This window comes from Grus americana, chromosome 3 (assembly GCF_028858705.1).
Source record: "Grus americana isolate bGruAme1 chromosome 3, bGruAme1.mat, whole genome shotgun sequence".
Classification (NCBI taxonomy): Eukaryota; Metazoa; Chordata; class Aves; order Gruiformes; family Gruidae; genus Grus; species Grus americana.
Window position 1 is genome coordinate 124,580,743 of NC_072854.1, and position 22,608 is coordinate 124,603,350.

The following is a 22,608-nucleotide window of genomic DNA, read 5'->3' on the forward strand; positions in this document are numbered from 1 at the left end:
ATACTTCAGTTGTCAGGATATGGAAAGGACCCTTCTAGTGGAGCTCTCGGATACCTTCTCAGCTTAGAATGCGATACAAAGCTCCCACCAAGAGGGAAAAAGGAAGGCAGACTGACCTGACTAGTGGATGATTTCTCTTCTTCATAACAATGAAGAACAATGAACAATGATAACAATTCAGCTGGAAAGTGGCTGGCTTAGTGATTCTCTTTGAAAATTTTAAGGTTCAACTTCTGTATTACTTTTGCAATCTATCTCCAAAGGAAACATAACTTAAACACGGGTTATCTCACAAAACCTACCAACAAGGAAACTGCAATGTAGTGTTCAACTCATTCTTCAGTGTGGTAACCACAAGGGATATAACCTTTCACCTGTCAGGGGGTCTCACCACGCTTAGTGGTGCCATTCAGAAAGTAACAGAGCCACCTCTGCAAGAGTTAACATGGGTGGCAGCGACAACCTGCTCCCATTTCAGTCCCCTTCCCGTCATCCATACTTGGTCCTTCTTCTTCCTCTGACCCTTTCCAGCAGTCCCTTCAGATAACCCAAGAGAGATTCCCCCATTCCTTCTCCCTCCTGAAACTAGCACACCCGACCTGACTTTTCTGACCTGGCTTTGTCCGAGGCGGCTCTTCCTGACCCACCAATTCTCTCTGCACGGAAACTGCGCCCTTACAGTCCACAGGGGAAAACAGGCAAGGCTTACTAGAATTCGCTCTTGTTCCTCAGCAACTTGAAATCAGTTCCTAAGCAGAAAGGATTTTTATTTAAGTAGTTTTCAGGAACAAATTGCAGTTAAGAGGCAAGACAAAACAAGAAAAACAATTCTGAAGGCATGTTCAACCAAGACACTACAGGCTTACACACCACAGGCAGTCAGGATCAATCTGTTAAATTACTCATCCTAATAGCTTAAGTGACAAAAATGGTAAGGCATCAACATTTTTACATACTTTAATCAACTGTTTCATATTCTCTTCTAATGTTAAACCTCAGCTTTCCATAGTGTATTAAGTTTTACACTTACAAGACTAGTGGTGTTATCCTACATTTTACTAATAATTAGACTGAAACAATGTCATATTACAGGAGTAAAAACTCATGTGCATGAATATTCGACTGTTAACCCGAAAGAAACAGGAAAGCCCAGAAAACACAGTATACTCCATGACAAGAATTAAGACACTGTATTGGTCACATGTTCAGGAAACCATCGCGTGGAAACACATTAGTTTGCAGTTTATCTGCTTTCCATCTCAAATGGTATTGAAAACCCAGGTCCCTTACATTTCGGTGATTTTATAACTTCTAATGCCTATTAGGGCTTCTTGGAGCCATTCCTTTTAAATGTTTCCCTAGATGGCATCCAACTTAAAGAAAATTCTGCAAAGATGCTAGTCTCTGAAATGCTGACAGCATCAAGGAAGCAGCGAGCTCCGGAATCACCTTAGCTGCATTAAACGCATGTCATCACAGAAGTGCAATGGTGGCTGTACCTTGAGAGGTGTGTTTTAAAAAAACTGACATAAAAACCCCAGTGAACTTAAACTGGGCAGGACAACAAGTCTTCAGTAAATTATAAAGTTCAATTATTGCCTGATTTACTGAGGACTTAAGCACTTGAGCAAAGGGTAGGCAGAAAACTGGAGAATTAAGATTATTTAAAATAATGTTTTCTTTTCCTGCAAACTAGTACATGGATATTTACCTCAATCGGATAAGCCGTTCAGGTAACTCCTTCACTTGCCCTAGTTTATGCTTACTTCCCTTGATTCACTCAGAAAAAATATCTGTGTGAAAATATTTTACAAGCCATTGATTTAATTCCTTCCCTCTTTATTCTTTGGCACTTATTTGGGGGGCAGGTGAGAAGTGAAGGGAAAAGGAAGGTGAAGAAAAGTGGAAAGAGAGAAAACAACTATTTCAGTATGAACTTTCGCACACAAAAAATGGAGTTACATTTGAAGGCATTCGTTTCAGTGCACAGGAGAGATGACATTTTAAAATAACTTTATTTTTGATCCTCTTTCAAAATTATGATTTAACATCGTCAGAAACGAAATGAGAAACTTAACCAGCATATTTAGTTTTAAAAGCATTTAATGACATAGCATATATTTAACAGATAGGGTAAAAGTCTAGAGGTACAGTTCGATACAACTGAAAGCCAGTTCCAGTACTACTCTTGACTACAGGCCCAGTCATTGAAAGTTCATTCCTATTAAATGTAATTTTTGATTGTGCAGTAAGATGAAAATTTTTCATTACAATAGTTACAGTGACAGAGAAATGCACACTATGTATCAAATAGCAAGGTAATGTAGCAAAATTATAACACACAGTGCTGCAGCTGACAAGCAAGTAACCATTTGAGTAACATTACTTTTCCAGTAAATGCTTCAGTTCCACTTTTACACTTACCGATGATTTAGAGGGTTTATTATACATCTAGTCTTATTATACTTTGTACTAGAATTATCTGAAACATACAATATAATGTATTTCAGCAAAAAAAAAAAAAATTGAAATTACAGATTATTTAAAACTGTATCAGCCTGCTAATCCATCTTGTACACCAACATTCTTATCTGTCGTACTTGATGCAGAAAAGCTTCAGGTTGTGTTAATAACCAACGCCAGGATATAAATGGTTTGCCTGTAAGTTAATGCATACCTGCACTCTGTTACAGCAAAGATAATACACTATCATTTTAATAAATGTTAGAATTGTAATGGGAGGGTCTACTAGTCAAGACTCAGCATAACAACCTTAAATGGAAGTGAACATTTTTGAAAATTTGTACATTGGTTTTTGATGTGCACAGTAGATTCGAAAGCACCGCTGCCTTGCATACCAATAGCACTAGGAGTGGGTTATTTTCCAAGACAGCCTCACAAAATTGAGGAACAGTTTAAATATTAAGATCTAATCTACATTAACTTCATTTAAAAAAAAAAAAAAAGAACAAAAACAAACCCCCAAAACCTGGTCCTCCCCCTCCTACAGAAGCTGCCCAATGCACCTCATACATTTGTAACTTTAGATTCTTTTTTGTTGGCTTTTTATTTTAAAACGCTCTATAAATAAAAAAATGTCAATCACATTGAGGAACATGAGGCACAGAGAGTAACGTATTGGTTCTGAGCTCGCATGCTGGAATTCCACTGGAACGGTCAGAGAAGTGCAGTGTGTGGAGATGGAGTTCACTTCTTTTTACCAAAAAGGCTGAATCTTTTCTCTTTGTCTTTCTCCTTGTCTTTCTCCCGCTTGCCAGGGCTGGACTCGCTGGTTATTGTGACGCTGGCAGGTAGGGTCTGGGCACGGCTGGAGGCTGGAGTGCTCTGGGTGGTCGGGGACACTTCGATTTTATCGGAAGAGATAGCTGATGTGATGGCCTGAATCCACGTGTTCATCTCCTCCTTCAAGAAGCCCCAAAGGCAGAAAGCCGTTACAATCCGTGTGTCACACGCCCTCATTAATTCACTCAACATTGTGGAAGGGAACGGATACAAGTGGGAAACTAAAGGAAACACGGCGCTAACTCATCAGCTGGCACTCCTCTGGTTACGCACCTGCAGAAGACGTCTACTAGAAGGTGTACCTGAAAAGCCCTGCTGCCTGGGTGGTGCCAGCAGGAGCTTCTGAATCTACACATTACATGCAAGACCACAGACCAGGAAATTAAAATGCACCCCTGAGCTCTTAGCGGCTATTTTTTTCCTGTTGTACAACAGCACAGATATCACATCAGTAATAAACAATAAGAAAAACAAACTTACATCATCTTTGGCTTGGAAGAGGTATTCGTTGCCATCAGTCAATCTGTAAAGAAAACAACCATCACAAATTTAGCTTAGCAGTAGTAACACTGCTTCCGCTCCTGCTTGTTTAGCTACAGCACATCAGACTGAGACATATGGGGCAGTCATAACATCTGTACGGGCACAAATACACCCCAACGACTCGTGGTTTGGGCTCTCGTACTGTTGCGCAGAGGCAGCCAGGCACACTGTATATTCTGGTCTCTAGACATGCTTATGGTAGCGGACGCGTTCCACTATGTCAGGACGCGCTGCAGAGCTTGCCATCTTCAGCAGCTGATGGTTGCTGTTTCAGTACTTGCTCTTTCGGGCAGATCTTTGCTCTTTTGCAAAAGACAGTATAAAAGTCAACTCAATGCTTTGAAAAGACAAAAGTCACAGGCAACACCCAGAGTTTTCATGGCTTTTGTAGAAATCTAGCTGATTTTTACTCAGATGGTTTAACTGGAATACATTTAACAATGTATGTGAAGATATGTATTAATTAAAAAAAGACTGAATAACATCAGATCAGGCATCTGAAGAAGTAGGAGGCAGGGTCAGTGGGAGCTGTGTTGCAAGCCTTCCTGATATTTCCCCACAAAAAGAAAGCATTTTAAAATCCCTTTATGAAATTAAGTATTAAACAGTAAAATAACAGTGCAGACAGACACTAGGAAGAATATAATCCTGCCTTGCTTTCTTCTTTAAAAATATTAAGAAAAATATTTCCAGTGTACACTCTAGAGACCACAACTAGACCTTTCTGGGAAAGATCTGCGTGCGTGTGAGATCTGTAGAGACCTCAGCCTCCCAGGTGTCCAACAACATACCCCTTCTCAGCTTGGAGAGACAGACTTGACATGATGAGCTGGTGAACTCTCGGGGGACTCTCCTCATGAGAATGAGCAAAGAAAATACTCTACATGCAATTACTCGAGAGCGCTGATGCAGGTACTGCGTAAAGGAGGGCAATTGATTTTTCTGCCTAACTTTGTATTTGGAACAGCATATCCATACATTATCAGTTCAGAGGCCTTTAAGATATTATGAAGGATGAATCACGTAGCTGCAGGCCTGTCTTCAAGAAAGGTAAATTTCCCTAAATATTTGCTATATATTTCCCTAAATATTTGCTATAAAGCAAATTTTGCTGCATATGGATTCTATCATCTTTAGGGGATTCTTGTATCCCTATAAAATTAAAAAAAAAAAATCTACCTTGGAATACACAAACTGATCAGTTCATAAAATGAGTCTCCTTTGACAGAATCACCTAGCAGCTGTGTATTAACAGAATACTTTTTCGCTGTTTGCACTAAAAGATTGATCAGCAAAACAGAAACACAACTTCGGAAGGAAAAGCCTTATTTTTTTTAACCTTTGAACAGCAAATACTTCACATACTTCAAAATGAAATGGTCTGTAACTACATGTTCTAGACCTGAAAACGTGATAGATGTCTTCAGTAGTCTCCTAAATCCATACAAAAAAAAACTAAACAAGAAGTTTGATTTTGGAAAGAGCAGAACCATGAACATTCGGCTCTTTTCAATTAATTCCAGAGGGAGCGGCTGAAAAAGCTCAGCATTTTTAAATGCAGGCCCCTAACTTTAGGCAGACATGTCTAGTCTTGTCCCAGATGTAAATAAAGTGCACGGATTATTTTGATACTGTTTTGTGCTTGCCACCTTTGATAAATATACCACGTCTCAGTGTTGGGAAGAGCTTGTTTGGAAAAGCAGATACTGCAGTTAATAATTATGATCAGTTCCTAGGCAGGATTCTCCCACGAATTTGCACGGTGAACACACCCACCACAAACTAATGGCAAGATGCTTCAACAGGTTTACCTTAGCTTGAACACATGCTTTTTCTTTTTATAATCGACCGCTATTTCACAGACCGCTTCTTTCAAGCTGACAGGAATCTCATTGTGGTAGGGGATGCCAGAAGCAGCGGCTTTTGAATCCTTGTAGAAGCCCATCTCTTGGTTGTTTATGACACAGTACACGTTATGCCATGATCTTCAAGACACAGAAAACAACAAAAGTATTTATAAATCTAACGCTCTTACTCACAGAACTGGAGAAACCAAACACAGTTATTTCTATAAGATAATGGAGACCAGGACAGCCTGAGGATGTGAATACAGCATTCTCTCATAGAAGCGTGGCTTCAAGACAAAAGTACTGACTTTGGGCCAGATGGAATAGAGCTCTGTGATAGCACATAAGCACATCCCAACAGTGGGAGGATTGTTTGGCAGACCAGGCAGTTTGCATACTTGGGTGAGAAACTGATTGACCTTTTAATGACTACGCTTTACTGTAGAAGGAATTCTCACTGCTGCAAATGAACGAATGCACATGAAATGCTCGATTGTTACAAACACTCTTAGTAGCATCATCCGCCTCATTTTCTACTGCAGCTATAAAAATCAATGATTACTAGAAATAAGAGTCCCTAGATACTAGTATTGGTAGCTTCACTGCCTCAAAGTAGTTCTCTCTCCAGCGTGAAGAACTCCAGCTGAACAAAAATCATAGCAGTACTGTACTCATTTGTGCTCTGCACTCAGCTCTGCTGAGTACTTCGGCTCCTACCAGAGCCCTCAGATGTTGGTGTAGCTCACCACTTGCTACTCAACACTCTCCCTGTCAGCCAAGTCGTAAATCTGGTTTCAAGGGCTCTCTTAGGTCAAGAAGGACCCCAGTCTGCTTTTCCAGCACAGACAGAAATCTCAGAAGTTTTGCCTGTTTGAGACCCGCAGGATCAGGTCCTTAGGAATGGAATCGACTGAGGCACACAGAATCATCTTCACCCACTTTTCTCTTCTGAACAGATTACAGAGTAGGTGGAAAGTGCTAATGTGCAAACAGAAAATGTCAGAAGAATATGGACATTTCTATTCTCCCACCTACGTGTTTTTCTTTTCTGGTAGTAACGTACAACTTGAGAGATCTGGAATCAAATCCCACTACTGCCACAAATTCATCATGTGAAGTGGGAAAGTCACGGTATCTTTATGCCTCAGTTTTCCACCTTCCAAATATGGCTAACATTGCATTTTCTACCATGTATCTTTAGATTGCAACTTATCAAATATGCTGTTGAACCATGCACGCACAGTTCCTATGACAACAGGAACATAAGCCTGATGGGTCTTTAGGAGCCGTGAGAAGACAATAGCAGCAGGGATAATATTTACTGTCTTACATCTCGGTGAGTTCAGATGCAATTACCTGCCTTAAGCATCGAGTACTTTACCTGCTCGAGGCTTTCTTGCTGTGTGTCTCCCATTCGTGCTTGCGATGTAAGAAGCCCTCCATCTGAGCTGAAGGAATCTCCTGTGTTTTGGCTGGTAGGGTAGCAGCAGTTTGGGCCTGAACGGCACTCTTGGCTTTGCGGTCTGCCGTCGGAGAAGGAACAGGACTAGACTCTTTCGAACTTGTCCTCTGCTCTGCAGCTCCATTGACCATTTCGTTTGTTTCTGCACTTTCTGCCACCTAGGAACAGTGGAAAAAAAGTTCAGCTAGAAGCCTCACAATACGGAGGTATCTTGCAGTTAATCTGTTTCCCTGCACAACGTGGCTGTGTATAAACTTTGCCTGGAGAATGACACAGGCCAATAAGATCTTTTTCACACTCCATGGAGACACAGAAGGCCAAGGAAATTAGAAGGTATGAATGGATTAGTACCCATTTTATAGGTAGAGAGATGGGAAAATAACAGCAGCTAAACATCAGTGTGAATTTTACTGTGCTTTGCTCTGCTGGTCAATTCGTATTCTTTTATATATTGTTACTCCTAAAATGTTTGGAACAGTAACAATCACACTTTCTGCAAACCTAGAGGAACAGTAGAAGTTATACACATCAGCCACCTTAAATACATTTATGGCATTACTGGGGTACTAAAAGTCTATAAAAGATATTAACCACAAGTCAGCAGAAAAAGATGTCAAAATTGCCCAGGAGCATTTACAAGAATTTGTGCTGTTTATTTGTTTCTGTAAAAGCTCCTTTCCCGCTTTCCCCATTCCCCTAGTGACACAACAAAATCAAAACATGCAGAAATTAGAGAGATTACACCATGCATTTCATCTCCACCATCCCAGTTAGGATATTGGATCTTAAAGACAAGGGAAAGGAGGTCACGTGTCAATTCATCGAGGTCTTTTTCAGACTTTCGGTATTAGGGTGGATTGGATTTGTGTTAAAGGAACTGAAAACCACCACAGTCACACAACATCACACAGCTATTTACCCCCAAACAAAGACAGAACCAAGGCCTTGCCCATCACTTGCTTTGTTGATCGCGTTGCCTGTCGCACTGTGATCGAGATAGCCTAGAGAGCAGCCGTGTTTCCAGCAGCTCTGACTGGTCAAGCTGTCGACGTCTTCAGGAGCCATTCATCCAAAAATCATTTAAATTGGAATCCTAATGGCTATAAGCTTTTGAAATGCAGCTTGGTCCCAGTTTTTTTTTCTTGTACCATTACTTTGACGTGTAGAGCCACTGGTAGCAGCTCAGAAGTTACACAACCAGTGTGTATTATTATTATGATTATTATTAGCAAGTTACTAAAGCTTAGTGCTGCTAATGCTCTAGTAGATTACAAACATTCTGGACTGTTTTTATGCAGACAAGCAGGTATTTGTGAATGGCACGATAATTAGACATTCCCACTTCTGCACATGGCCTGGACAATTCAAAAGCAGCCAAATTATTATGCAACAAACTAAATTTTGCCACCGATTGCTAGAACTTCTCATACCTGCCAAGTACACATTGTTGTACCTCACACCTTTGTACCTCATATAGTGACCTAGGAAGATCTAAGTGTCAACTTGCTATGAATATGGGAAGGATTGGTTAACTGCCTTTAAGCAATCTAAATCTCCAGACACTACACCACTGAGACAGGGAAAGAATCACAGCTCACATTCCACTTCAGTCGTATCTATTTTACTCTGTCCCTAAAGCCACGTAGCCTTACAGCCTAGTTTGTGAGAGGAAACATCTACCCTGCACTGTTATCCAGTGGAAGTAAAAATCAATGACGCTGCTGCTTCTTCACAATTAGGATAGAGCTGAGCCATCAAACCTCACTATTTGTATCCAAATCTCAAAATATACCAAAAATGCTGCATCAAAGGGGGGAGAGAGTAAATAAAGAGATGAGGCTGAAGATGACCCAAACACTGCCAGCACAGCTACTACAACACAGGTAGGGAAATGAACAACCCATGATTCACCAACGAAAGCTCAATAAATCAGCCACCACCAGTGCTGACCACTGCTGGCCAACAGATCGCGGTGTGCATGGAAGAGGACAGCTCTTTGCAAATCGTACTGCCCAGTGACTCTGAACTTCAAACTCTCTGCTTTTCAACTGGCTGGGTCCTGTCTGAGATCTATGAAGCCTTTGTGACCAGCAAATAAGGAACTACACAGACCACAGTAACTTACCTCAACAACTTACGTAAACTACCCAGAACTACCTCTTACCTAAACTGATGCTGGAGGCAGCATGTTTTCCGTAGCAATACCAGCAAGATGTGAAAATATTACTGATTTTCAGGCACCTATAACCACTAATCTGAATTCAACCAGACCAGTTTCCAAACAGCAGCCACTGCACAGCTACTTAATGTGTTCTTACGGGAAATAACATGTAATTCAGTGCTGCAATCTGCAACCCAGTGGTTTTAAAAGGTAACCGCCAACTTTAATCACACAATCGGACCTGCAACTTCCACTTAAAATTCTACTGATTTTAAAAGGTCTATGAAAAGCTTTTCTGATGCTCTTTCGGGTTTTATTTCCTTTTCATGTGTTATCTACAATTAACAGAAAACAAGCAAAATAAATCTGAATCATAAACAGCTATGTGAAGAATGTGTCATGAAAATAGAGAAAAAACAGGAGCTAAGCAAACTTTAATGGAAACATGCATCGGGCATGCAGAGACAACGCAACGGAGGACAAACATTAATAGCAAACTGTACTGTTACAACAAAACAGTTATCACGTACATGAATACAGTTTTCTTAACCGTGACTGAGAGGTTAGTTGCAAGTGCTTTAGTGGCTAAAGACTACTCTTGAGATACTTAAATCAGGACTATAACATGCAAAAAGACAGCTGGTGACATTGACTGGAGACATCCCTTTGATTTTCAGAGTGCTTGAAGCAACGTTATATTCGGTTCATCAACTTAGGTCTCTGCGCCACAGCTTAAACAATAGAGAGGTATTTGCCTTTTTCAGATGCAAATAGATGACAGCCTATATATTGCTCTGGCATACGTACCATTTTAATGTTTTAAGCCAGTACCATAGGCTATAATAAACAGGTGAAATCTTACACTTCTAGTGCTGAAAATGATGACCTTAATCAATGACTTAATTCATTTTTCTTCATCATAAAAGTGTAATTTTTATATATATATAGGCATACTAATACAAGTAAAAAAGTGTATCTATATAAGTTACTTTTACATACTACTTTTTAGCCAGAATACATCTGAAGGCTTCCCAGATGGTGGAGTCTGAAGCTACAGCTATACTGCTCTGAGAACTGTTGTACTCTTACAGGCACAGAGAGCCAACACTGGTATAGCTAGTCACCAGATCATCTGCATAAATTTATATGGAATTTTTAAAAGCATTAAGAAGCTATATGTTGTTATCCTGACAAAAGAAAAAAAAAACATGCATCATGAAGTGGAAAGACAAGTTACAGCAAAAAGTACAATTACTGAAGCACATCCTTTCAATCATCTTTCTTGCTTTATGAGCTCAGCCAATACAGAACAATTTAGCTACTGCACAGCTAGCTGCCAGAAGTCTAAAATCAGATCAACAGGAGCATACTTCACTCCCCAAATCAGAAATACAGCTGTGTACATCTGATGTATTGCAACACAAGATTCAGTGAACTGAGCTAAAAAGCTCTCATGAAAGACTGAAGTGCAGATGGCAAAGATTAACATGGAAATGCATTATGTATCATAAAACAAAAAAAAAAAAAAAGAAGCAAACAGGTGATGTATAAGGCTGTGATAACCAACAAGATGAAGATGATCTGGGATGCGCTTGCAGGCCACCTCGCGTTCCTTGCCACAACTATATATAATGTCATAAACATTAGAATGTACAACAGAGAGCTCACTTCATCATTTAATATTAAAGATGAACTGAAAGGCTTTATTTAAAGGAAGAAAAAGGTAGAACTGCTTAGTATCCTAGAGCATTGACAGAGTCTGTGTGTAGACCCAAAAGGAACTGGGATGGGCTGTTTGAAAGATAAACTTATGCTGAAAGGCATTTCCTCCCCAGAGTCCCAGACTGGGACCTGCATTTCCTTTGCAGCCCTGGTCAGAGCTCTAATATCCACAGATCTGAGCCTGCCAGGAGCCTTTCCTGCACTTAATATGACCTCAGAGAGTGAGGTTCAAAAACGTAAGAAAAAGAAGTGTCGTTTTTCTCACCACTCAAAGCGTTAATTGAAGCAAGTAGGCTTTACAGGAAGGTAACGGAGAGATAAGCCAGTTTTCAACTACTGTGTTGCTTTAACTATATATACATATTTACCGGTATTTTTATGGCTGCACATTAGGATTATTGGCATGCATCCTGACTCCACTGGGACATGCCCTATCAAGAAGGAATGAATAAGACATGGACCATTCAACCTGCATCTATATCAAATAAAGAGCTGGGATCTTAGACCAATGTATTTTATTTAGGTTTTAAAGAAAAGCACCATGACCTCTCCATAAGGGTCTGCACCCTACTCGCATTTATACTACTATCTCTCCAGTGTCAGTAAATGGAATTGCTGTAGTGTAAACTGGACAGGACCGAGGCAAAATGGGGCCCCAAAACAGCTGTTCAGCAAGATCACAACCCTTCATGAGGACTAAATACCAAGATAAATCTAGATACTAGGTTTTCATGTTTTATTTCACGTTTATTTTTATCTGCGGTCAATGAGTCCATTCCGCATGGAATGTTATACAACTAACCTTAAGGCTTTTTATTTGTTGATAGTTACAACCCTCCCCTCCCTCCCAGCCTTTACTGCCGAGCTCACTTGCATGTATTATCTTTGGCCTTGTAAATAACTTGCTCGCTAATGCAGCTGATTTAATAATGTTGCCGTGCTGAAACCTGTTAGTATAACTCGATGCGTCATACCTGTCAGATTCTAGTTCTCTTCTTCATTATGATGTAATCTCATTAAATCTCAATTACTCATATAAAGGACGATTTAGCTGGAAAATCTTAATACTATTAGCAACATGAAAAACTCACAGTAAATAACATGAAATAAATGTGTCACCTTAAAGCAACTGAGTGTCAGTGGGGAGATTCAAATAAACAAGGATTAAACTGAAGCAAATATATCTCCAAGGGGCTGCTAATTAAATAAAAGTCAACTGACGGGAAGGAAGAGAAAAGCAGCAGGGAAATCCGAAGCCAAAAGATTAAACCAGTACCAGTAAACCATACTGAAAAATGGTGTCTTTTGCTGCAAATGATTCTGTATGTCACAGTCCAGACCACGATCGGTCATTGGCTGTCCGTCTGCTAATAAAGTTTTTGTAGTTTTGGTAGGTTTGGGAGCGGTAACTAACCCGTGGAGATTCCTGGTCTGATGGCAAACCATTTTGGGAAACCTGTTCTCCTTTTGTCCCATCCCTGTTGGGAGAGAGGAAAGAGAAAAGAAATTGTATTAACTTCTGGGAAGTCACTCATCTTTTTCCCCAAAATGAGATTTTCCTGCTGAATATCACACACCTCAGAAATTCAAGCAAGTTCTTAAAATCCTCAGGCCCAACTGAATAAATCCAATGTTAGGTGAGATCAAAACAGGCTTTCCTGACAGTTACCTTACAAATAAGTCTACTCCTATCACACCAGTCATTTTATAATGTTAATGTTCCAGGGACGTGGCTATCTGTAACTGATGCTCCTTAAAGAAGAAAGCCAAGATTTTTCAGAAATTTTAATTCATAACGCATGTGTAATGGGGCGTAAACCCAGCATTTTTACTTTAGGACCGGGTACACTTCAGCAGTTGTAACACTGCATCATGATGAAAAATTTGAACATTCAACTTAGCAGTGAATTCAGACATCTGGGAAAGTTCCTGTCCCCATAAACTACATCCAGCAAGTCTTCTAAAGAGGGCCGCATTACAAAATGATGCAGCCTCCAGACTCTCCCTTCAACATGCACGTTCAGCCTGAGAACTCTGTCTGAAAAAACAGTGTGAATTACGCAGCTCAGCTTCCCACACCGTGGGCTTACCATTGCTGCTGGGAGTCTGCATCCTCTGCAATCTTTGGGCTTGGCTCTGGAGTGGGCGGCTGTCTCTTCCTCTCCTCTTCCTCTTGCTGTCGACGTACTTCCAGCAGTTCCAACTGAGAAATGAAACATTTTTGTCCACTTAAGAGCACTGCACATTTTTCAGGGGCATTTCTAGAAACTAAAAATAACTCTGTACATTTTTCTGAAACATTACCGAAATTAAATTTTATTGGAATAAAATCTGAAGGCATCAGTCTTTAAAAGTATTAATCATGCAAAGTTTGTTGCACTGAATTTGTCAGTAAAGGCATACAGTATCAGACCCTTCAACATCAAGTAGACTGCCTGGGCAGCAGCTTGCCACTGTCCATGCTTCTTTTCTAATTCATTCTATGGAACAAAACCCAGCTATTAAAATATTGAAAAGTGACATCCTCTTGTCTGCTTGCCATACAAAGAAATAAAGTGTTTCACAGTCGAATCCCTGAAGTTAACCATGTAAATAAAACCAGCCTGATTTCTGAAGATGCTGAGAAACTCCAATGCATTTTGTCTGCAGCTGTGACACTTGGTGCGTGTGAAAAATCAAGCCACTGCAATTTTAGTGTCTAAAGTAAAATTATTCTCCAAAGATGGTGACATGCTCTCCAAGCATTAATTACTGACATTGCAGCTGTGCTCAAAATGTGGTTTTTGTTGCGGTTGGGTTTTTTTGCTTATTATGTCTTTCTAGGGTACAATGTAGCCTGGTACTGGAGCAGTCTGTCAAACCCCTCCCCCCTCTCCATCTCCTCACACTGTCATCTTTAACTGAAAATAATTTCAAGGATTTGGATCTAGGTCATCTTTGCTCAGAATCCCCCTTCCCTTTTAGCAGTATAACCTGGATGGCAGAGGGCTGGAACAAACTGCTCAGTTCTTGAATTTGCTTCTGGGTCATCACTCCTGGGCCTGATGCAGCTCTTGTTGACTACTAAGGTCATTTATCACTTAAGCCTTCCTTGAAGGAAATGAACCTGAGAGGCTTTTAATGTTGTTGGGAACACGGAACTTCAGGCCCTGGGTGATTGGCCTAGCTTGATTAACAAACAGATCAACCAAGGGAGATTAGGCTGGTGATTCTAAACAATCAGATGGCACCAGAATGAAGGGGAACGGCCAAGAGAGGTTATTCTCGCCTATACCACTCACCGTGGTCAGTCTTTCCAGTGCCGCAAATCTCTCATCCCAAGTAGCGGCGGATTTTTCAAATGCTTCATGTCGCTTAATTAATTTTTCCACTTCATCAACACTTTGACCTATTTCACGACTGGATAGGTAGGGCTCCTGTCCCAGCAGCCAGGCCTCAGCCACACTTGCATCTCTTGAAAACTGGTGTACCTCCAAAACTGAGCAAAGAATGCACAGATATCAGCGCCACGAGCATCAAAAAGAGCATCATAAAGTCATCAGACATCTTCTGAATTTACTTAAAAATAGCTTGGGAAAAAAGGAAATGTATTTGGCTAAGTATTTTCCTTAATTAAGCTCACTGAAATTAATCATTTAAAAGACAGAAATTTGTCCTGCTGGTTTTGATTTGAAGAAAAATAAAAGTTAAGGCCCACCTTCACTTCTTCCACAGACTATTTAATTTTGGAATTTCAGAGTTTCCTTTTTGTTCTAATCTGCTGTAACCTACTAACTTCAGAGCAGAAAGTCTGTTACCTGCTGGTTTTCTTCCTCAGAGTGCCCTGTCTACAGAACAGCTAGACTGTAGGCTGTAGCTCCCTTCACAAGCAGTATTTCTGTACTTTATGCTTGTCTCAAGTGCTATAGTTCCAGATTTCCTTCCTTCTGTCTTCACAGCTGAAAAAAAGCTACCACAGCTTTTGTGAAAGGGATTGAGCTATTTTGATGAATAATATGGTGCAAACACCCAAACTGAGGGACAATTGCCCATGCTACTGTATTTCTTAAAGCCTGCTGAGGCTCAGAAACAACAAAGAAAGTATATACAGCAGCCCAGAACCCCACAAAATGAGTACGCTGCACTATCCATGTTGAGATCCTGGACATCTGTCTGCTGGAAAGGCTTCAGTCTGTCTAGGAGATACAGATCACTTTGCTAGAGTATCAGAACTGGGTTGCCATTGCTGGTGTAAAACTTGCAAAATGCCGCAATGTTTAAAAGTACACCTTTTGGCAGTAAACTGCTCATCAACAAGCTAGCCTCTCAGATAATGCAGGCACGTTACATGAGTAAGGTAGCAGGGCTTCACTTCTCCCTATTTTTTAGTAGTGCATCATTTGTAGAAACACAGTTGGAACGTGAACATCTGCAAAATATGGTAGACCTGTTTCACCCAGCTCCAAATTTGATCATATACAGTAAGACCTTTGGTGCAGGTTTCTTGGGTTTAAATTCTCAGTTATTTTACAGTCAACAGGTGTGAATCTTAGTTATTACAGTACAAACACACTTTCAAGCACTGTTAAATAAAAAAGTAAGGAGCTGCAGGTTTTTTCAACGCTCAGAAAGACACAGTGAAGAGAGAATTAGATATGGCCCTGCCCAAAAGTAATCCAAGGGTGTCCTTACTCAGTCTCAGCCATTCCCATCTGTCTTCCCATTTATCAATCATTTCTTTTCTCTTTTCTGTCAGCTGCAGCAGCTTTTCTTTGATCTGGATTGAAGAGAAAGCAGGACTGTTACACAGGCACCAGGCTTGCCCCACCGCACTGCGTAAGCTGTTACCACCAGCAAACGGCACTGACATTTACGGACAGGATACACTATGCTAGACTGTCAGGAAGTGACTTAAATGTGAATACAACAGCTGTTTTTCTCTTCAAAGTATAAATAAATATGCCATTTGTATTAAAATATCACATTTGCATAAGCACACAGTATCTGTTAAAACTACAGCACCAAGATTATTTGATAAAAAGAGTATAATGGACAAACAAATCTAAATAGTGCAACCATGTATTTTATCTTCTGCCCTTTTCCTAGCAAATAATGCAAAACGCGCTGCCCATGATTGTTACAAAAAGCCTGCAGCTACCTGCACTAACAACGCTGACATGCCAGCGTAAGCCCCGTGTTATTCTCAGGGTGAATACTGGCTAGCAAAACCTCACGGTTGTCTCTGCTCTTGCTCAGAGAAGTCACCTTTCCAAACACAGCCGTCCCAGAGCGCTCTCTCTGCAGAACCAAATGCAACAGCTTCTTTGCTTTTCCTGGGCTGGAAATGATACTTTCAATTTAGGTGCCATCTCTGCTACCCGATGTGAATTCACAGAGTTAAATTACACACTAATTTCACAATAGCAAATAAGTGGAACAGTCCCTGCAGTAATGCATGTCATTATAAACACACAGCTTATTAATCTGTAGATTGCACAATGCAAGTTTCTCCAGCTGAAACAGAATCTCTAGGCCAGCTGCACTGCGGTTGTTACACATTCAGTAAGCACAGTACCTCCTCTGATGCGTAGTGTTTTCTGGCCAGAAGAGATTTGCCAAGCTCAATGCAGGTAGTAAAGCTGTCATTTCGGGCATCGATTTCTGCTTTGATACCCTGGTGATTGTTCATTAGCAGTTCAACAGACGAAACATCCCTAAAATGATCAATCCATGGTTCAGAAACATGTCTTCCAGATTTAACAGCTGCTACATTTTCAAACAAGTAAACTAACCCAGAAGTGTACAATAAAAATATTAATTTCTAGATCGTCTTTGTAGTTCAGGAAGCAAGACCGTTAGCAGCCTTTCCTTAGGAATGGCACCATTCTGGTCCAAATCAGAAATCAAACAAAGGTGTGGGACTTAATCTCTTTGAACACAATTTTACATTGCAATTTCTTCAGAAGCCCTCAGGCTCTGCTGGGCAGCACTACACAAAAGCAAGCTGCTACACCACCACCCCACTTTGAGAGCCTGTCTCTGAATTTCTGGCTCAGTGATGCTCAGGCTTTTCGTCGACTGACCTGCAGCCTTCTCTTCTGATTGAGAAGAAAAACTTTACATTACCTTGGCTTTTCTTGGGCTTCTATCTGTCGGATAACATCTTCCATCCAAAGCATGAGATCACGAACCATGCTGAAGAAACGGAACTTGTCTCCTGTATCCACCAGTCTCACCCTGCGGCCCTCGCACGCATCCAACAGCGCCTTCCACGCTTCTAGGACCTCGTTCTCCCTCTTCTGGATGTCATCAGCTTTGTCGCCAGCATAGGCAGCCTGAAGGCGTGCGGCATCCTCCTGCAGCTGTCTCACCTGGTGTGTTTTTGTAAGAGAGAAATGCATCAGCATTTGGATACTTTTGAGTCACAAACGCAGGAAAATTTTAGCTGCTAATTGATCATTTGAATGGCTTTCTAAGGTCATTGCAAATATATTTGGGGTCTGTTGATACTAAAAAGGTTTGTTCTGTTATGAAGTCAGTATATCCCTCTGAGAATATTTCTTAGAGAAGACTGTTGGGTCAAAATAACAAAGATTTGCCGCTGCCTAAACCTCCCGTAAAACTGGGTGCCAATACAAAGTGACTGTTAAATGTCAGGGGAAACGGGGACCGTTTTCATCATCAAATTTTCAATGCCACTCAGGAACTCCTGTATCAAAACCACTACTCTGACAGAGGATGAAAACTGTATTTTAATGACAGAGAGAAGAAAATTGGGAAATTTCCAAAGAAAATTGGGAAATTCAAAGATCTTTCTACTGTTAGAAATCTCCTTTCCTTTCAAACACTGTCTTGGGACATCAAATGCTATTTCTGGACTTTCACATATTTTCAAGCCAGGAATCGTTCTATTAGCTCTTTTCTAATAATTTTCTCTTTTTAAAAAAAAGAAGTTTGAACATCAAATTAAACAGTGTTCTAGCTACAGGCACAGAGATCATCGGGCCGCTGTCATAATGATCCATCTCAGCACTCTTGCTGTTTCACCCAAAGCTATCCTAAGTGCTTTCACTGCAGCTCTGCGCTATGATTACACATTCCTTCATTTAGGCCTTGATTATAATTACCTTTTTGAGAGACTGGGATTGGTGTTTTGTGAATGGCTCCCATTTTATGTATAAAATCTACAGCTTCTGAAAGTAAAACACTGGGAAAATCAAATGGTTGCTATATCCCCTTTACTCTAGTGTAAACAACTATGTAAATTGCAACATTATCAAGAGTTGGCAGGCAGCTTGGCCATAAAAGCCATCTTTTCCGACCTACTGGGATAAATGCAGTCAGTCGTAATTCCTCCACTCCTTGAGCAACTTGTTCTCTTCCGAAATTCTCATTTTGGCAGCTGAACATTGTTTTTTGGTTTAGAATCCCCTGTGTGCTGTACGAAGGGCTGCCACCTTCTATTTAACATACCTTTGCTTCAAAAAGATTTGGAATTAGATCAAGTTTGGCTGCTTTTAGCCTAGACTATGTACCTTAAATCTCTTCAGACTGCTGTTAGGAAGCACCATAAAAAGCAATATTTAAGTCAGAACGCCCACATTCATAACCAAGTCAGAAAGTCTCTATGTAGGTCTACAGACTTCCTCTGCCTCTCAGAAAGGAAAAATAAAAAGTGCCTAGTGGAAGAGTGTTTGGTTGGGGCTTTTTTTTTGTGGGTTTTTTTTTTTAATAAAAACCCCAAACAGCCAGGCTTACACATCCCTTCATATCTGCCCCTGTCCTCCAAGTATCCTTTGGAATATCGATTCTTCCATGGGACAGGATAGTCGCGTCTTGCGTTCACCGAGGTGAACGTGGCTTAAGGAGCAGGCAAATCTGAGGTGGCTTCCAGCACAAGTAACATAACACCCAAGAACAATGTTAAGGACAGAAAAATCTGAAACCCGTATTTCATATTACCTCTGGTGCATTAAGAATTCTTTACAGATCTAGTATCGGTTCAACGTCTTTCAGAAATTTATTTAAGAGCCAATATGTTAAGTCAAATGAATCTTTTTTTCTTTGAATCTAAGCTATTTTCCAGCCATATCAGCCACACAGTGTACTGCTGGTGCTGCTGCTTGAGGCAATCAGAGGAAGGTCCTCTGAGGAGCTGAAGTGTGCTGCCCACGTGCCTCTCCATCCACTCTCTATTCCTACCCACGCAGCAGGCTGAGACTGTCCGGAGACACCACGGCTTTTTACTTTACTTTAAATCAATACAGAAGTTCTCTGCCTTTATGATTTCTTCTTCAACCAAGGACAGGAAATGGAATAACGTTCAGCAATTACCTATGTATTCAGAAATCTGTGTACTTATGGATTCCTATTTTAGATAAACTAATTAACCTAATGCAATGACAGAGAAGCAGAAAGACAGATAGGAAAATGACGCAGGTGAAGTTGTTCCCACAGAAGCACACTTGAAAGCAGCTGGCAGCACTCTGTCTCCCAGCCACGGAGGGGGCCAAGAACAGCAGAATTCTGCAGCTCAGGATCCTATACCCACAGACGGCATCATTCGCTTGCTGCATACCTGGGTGCCAAGTGCCTGGATATCGTGCTCAAACGTTGTGTGCATTCTCTGTAGTGTTTCCACTGTGTTTTGGTCTCTACCAAGCTCTTCAGGTAGTTTCTTATGTTTGTCTTGAATACGCCCTAAGATCTCCTTGGCATCATGGTAAAATTTGTGCAGTTCATAAGAGGCTGCTAGAATTTGTGTTCTCGTGTCAATGAGCTCCAGGAGATCAGCCCAGGCCTCATTGAGTCCGTCCTTCCACTCTGCAATTGTTGCAGCATCTGAATGTCCAGAGTTGATGAGCTCGTCTGCCATGTGGTTAACAGTATCGACACGCTCCTGTCCAATGTTTCCAGTGTCTCGGGCAAATTCTCGGAATCGCTCCTGTAACATCTGAAACGCAGAGAACCAGACTCATGCAGTGCTGTCATTGCAAAGTGATCCCAGCAAACCAAGCAAACCTGCCACCCATTTGTATTAATCATCTACTCCGTGCAGCAGGCAGAAAAGGAAGGTCAACCTGCAGCCACCTCCAAAGAACGTACCGTTACATGTTCGTAATCCTGTCCCAGCTCGTGGGATCCTGCCACCACCTCCCTTTCAGCAATCCATTGCTCCAGGTCATCCACCTCGCGGTTAAGCTGGAACAGCCTGTGTCTCTCATCCAGCTTGCCCCGTCTCTCTTCAGCTAGATCCTTCAGGCCTGCATACAGCTTATCCACTTTGGACTGGCGCATGCTGATGCGCTCACTGAAAAAAGACAGAGAGCATTGAGTCCTCATAGTCCTTTACAAATAATAAAAGTAAACGGAAAAAAAAATCTACAAGGAATAAAAATCACTTTCGCAGTATTTAATCCACAGAACGTGTGTTTGCTGCATGTATGAATTTGACTCAGACACACCAGACCAATACTCTGCTGGCATACTTGACTGCACTAACTGGAAAACGTCTCTGCCCTGTACATATAACCCCCCTGGCTTTAGAGGGTGAAGCTGGGAACCAAGCTCTCCATTGGTTTGACCACAGATCATACCAGTCTTCTCCTAAAATTAGAGGCAGGATCTGGGCTGCTGAGGAAAGTAGCATTTCTTTTTCACTTAAATTCTACTTTGAAGTTCAGAAGTACTCATGGGTTTCTTCCTCCCTAAAGCTCAGGATTTCCAAAAGTGATTAATATTTCCAGTTGCTGTAACTTTTGCCTATATTTTGTCTGAGCCATATAGCCCTGTCAAATTGCCTTCATTCTGCCTTGTAAAGTTGATTATGCTCTTCCAGTACTCAGCTCAGCCAGGAAATCCGCTCTCATCAGAAAGTATCATGACCACAAGAGAGTGCTTTTGAGTTAAATAACAATCTTCCACCAGAGGCAGAGAGTGTCTTTCCTAAGATAGTCCTAACTTCCTATCTGCGAAGGCAGAGCAGTTGAATACATCAGCCTCACAGTCAAATCGGCCTTGCAGTCAAAGCCAATGGAGAATTCTGTTTGCTTAACTGCAGCTCTCACAGCAAAACAGTTCTTAAGCTTCCTGATTCTCCCACAGGGAAAGTATGTTGAGATAAATTTACCAAACCCAAGATGTTAATGTGCCCGTGTTTAAAGGAACAGATTCCGGTCTCTGATTCTACCGGAATCTCAAAGAGAGGAGGCAGATCTTAGGGAGCACTGCCCTACAGAAGGATAAATGACTGGGACCCTATGGGCTGGACATAAAAGTTGGCTGAAAGAGTGAATATGGACGCTTGTCTCTCAGGATTGCTGTACCTCCATAAGGTTCAGCAGTGCTGGCAGACCAGACACCACTAGCCCGTGTAAAGGATACAATGGACATTTAGTGAAGGTGTCAGTACTACCCAGAAATCAGCAGCTGCACATACTGTCCCTGTTCAGGACCCCATCTCTGGCCAAATCAGGATGGTCTGACATGCATCATGAACTGAGTGAGGCTGAACTCCTCTTCCTCTGTACACTCTTCTGAGCTACTTACTCTTTGTCGTAGTCTTTGTGTGTCAGAATGACCCAATGAAGTGACTGAACAACTAAAAGAATGCATAATCCAAATAAAAATGACAGTTAATACCTTTCTGGGTGATTATCTGCCACCAAAGTTCTGCTGGTCTTTGAAAGCTGGTGCACAGTTTCAGCATAGTCTTCTACAGCTTGTTCCAAAATCTGGTGTTTCTTCAGCATGGACACTGCACTCTGTTCATCCTGTAATGGTGACAGAAAATGCCAGTCAAGTCCTCCACTCCAGAGAAAGACATCACACAGCAAGTTCACCTTGGTGTACAAGCAAAAAGTGGTAGCCAGAAAGACTGATAAAGAACTGCTCCCAAGTACAGCTTGAAGACAAGTTGTTCTGACAATGGTATATTAATAGTTGAGTTCACAGCAAATGGTACCCACAGAAAGCAAAATAACAAGTGAAAGAGTGAATGCCGCAACTCCTCTGGGATGCAGAAGAAAATTACATCAGCTGAGCATCGAGCACCTTGAATTTCCTCCTCTAGGGAGCTCTTTGTGTGTTTACACAACACTGGTGATTATGTAGGGCTCAGAAAAATGGAACCATTTTAGGCACATCTCGTGGTTCAGCCCCAGCCGGCAGCTGAGCACCACACGGCCGCTTGCTCACTCCTCCACCCCCGGTGGGAAGGGGAGGAGAATTGGAAGAAAAAGGTAAAACTGGTGGGTTGGGATAAGGACAGTTTACTGGGACAGCAAATGGAGATGGAACTAACAACAATACTAATAGAAGAATATACAAAGGGGGTGATACACAATGCAATTTGCTCACTGCCTGGAACCTGATGCCCAGCCTGTCTCCAAGCAGTGATCCCTCCTCCCTGACCAGCTTCCCCCCTTATATATTGAGCACGATGTCACACAGTATGGAAAATCCCTTTGGCCAGTTTGGGTCAGCTGTCCTGGCTGTGTCGCCTCCCAACTTCTAGTGAAAATTTACTCTATCCCAGAGGAAAGCCAGGACAGCACGTCACTTGTCAGGCTTTTCAACCGCAGCCTGGGTCA

The 22,608-nt window shown here is 41.4% G+C and overlaps 1 protein-coding gene across 7 annotated transcripts in view; it reads right to left on the bottom strand.

Moving 5' to 3' along the window:
- Positions 1-2,085: 2,085 nt before the first annotated feature.
- SPTBN1 (spectrin beta, non-erythrocytic 1) overlaps positions 2,086-22,608 on the bottom strand; it is a 138,852-nt gene continuing 118,329 nt past the window's right edge. For all 7 annotated transcript variants that reach the window (XM_054818937.1, XM_054818936.1, XM_054818941.1 and 4 more), the window contains 13 exons: positions 21,659-21,789; positions 20,123-20,327; positions 19,596-19,970; positions 17,144-17,388; positions 16,593-16,731; positions 15,710-15,794; positions 14,320-14,516; positions 13,129-13,241; positions 12,453-12,516; positions 7,075-7,313; positions 5,658-5,831; positions 3,784-3,826; positions 2,086-3,423 (listed from right to left, as the gene is read on the bottom strand). In XM_054818937.1, coding sequence (XP_054674912.1) covers positions 3,208-3,423; positions 3,784-3,826; positions 5,658-5,831; positions 7,075-7,313; positions 12,453-12,516; positions 13,129-13,241; positions 14,320-14,516; positions 15,710-15,794; positions 16,593-16,731; positions 17,144-17,388; positions 19,596-19,970; positions 20,123-20,327; positions 21,659-21,789 — 2,226 coding nt within the window. In that variant the 3' untranslated portion in view covers positions 2,086-3,207. The remainder of the gene's footprint in view (positions 3,424-3,783; positions 3,827-5,657; positions 5,832-7,074; positions 7,314-12,452; positions 12,517-13,128; positions 13,242-14,319; positions 14,517-15,709; positions 15,795-16,592; positions 16,732-17,143; positions 17,389-19,595; positions 19,971-20,122; positions 20,328-21,658; positions 21,790-22,608) is intronic.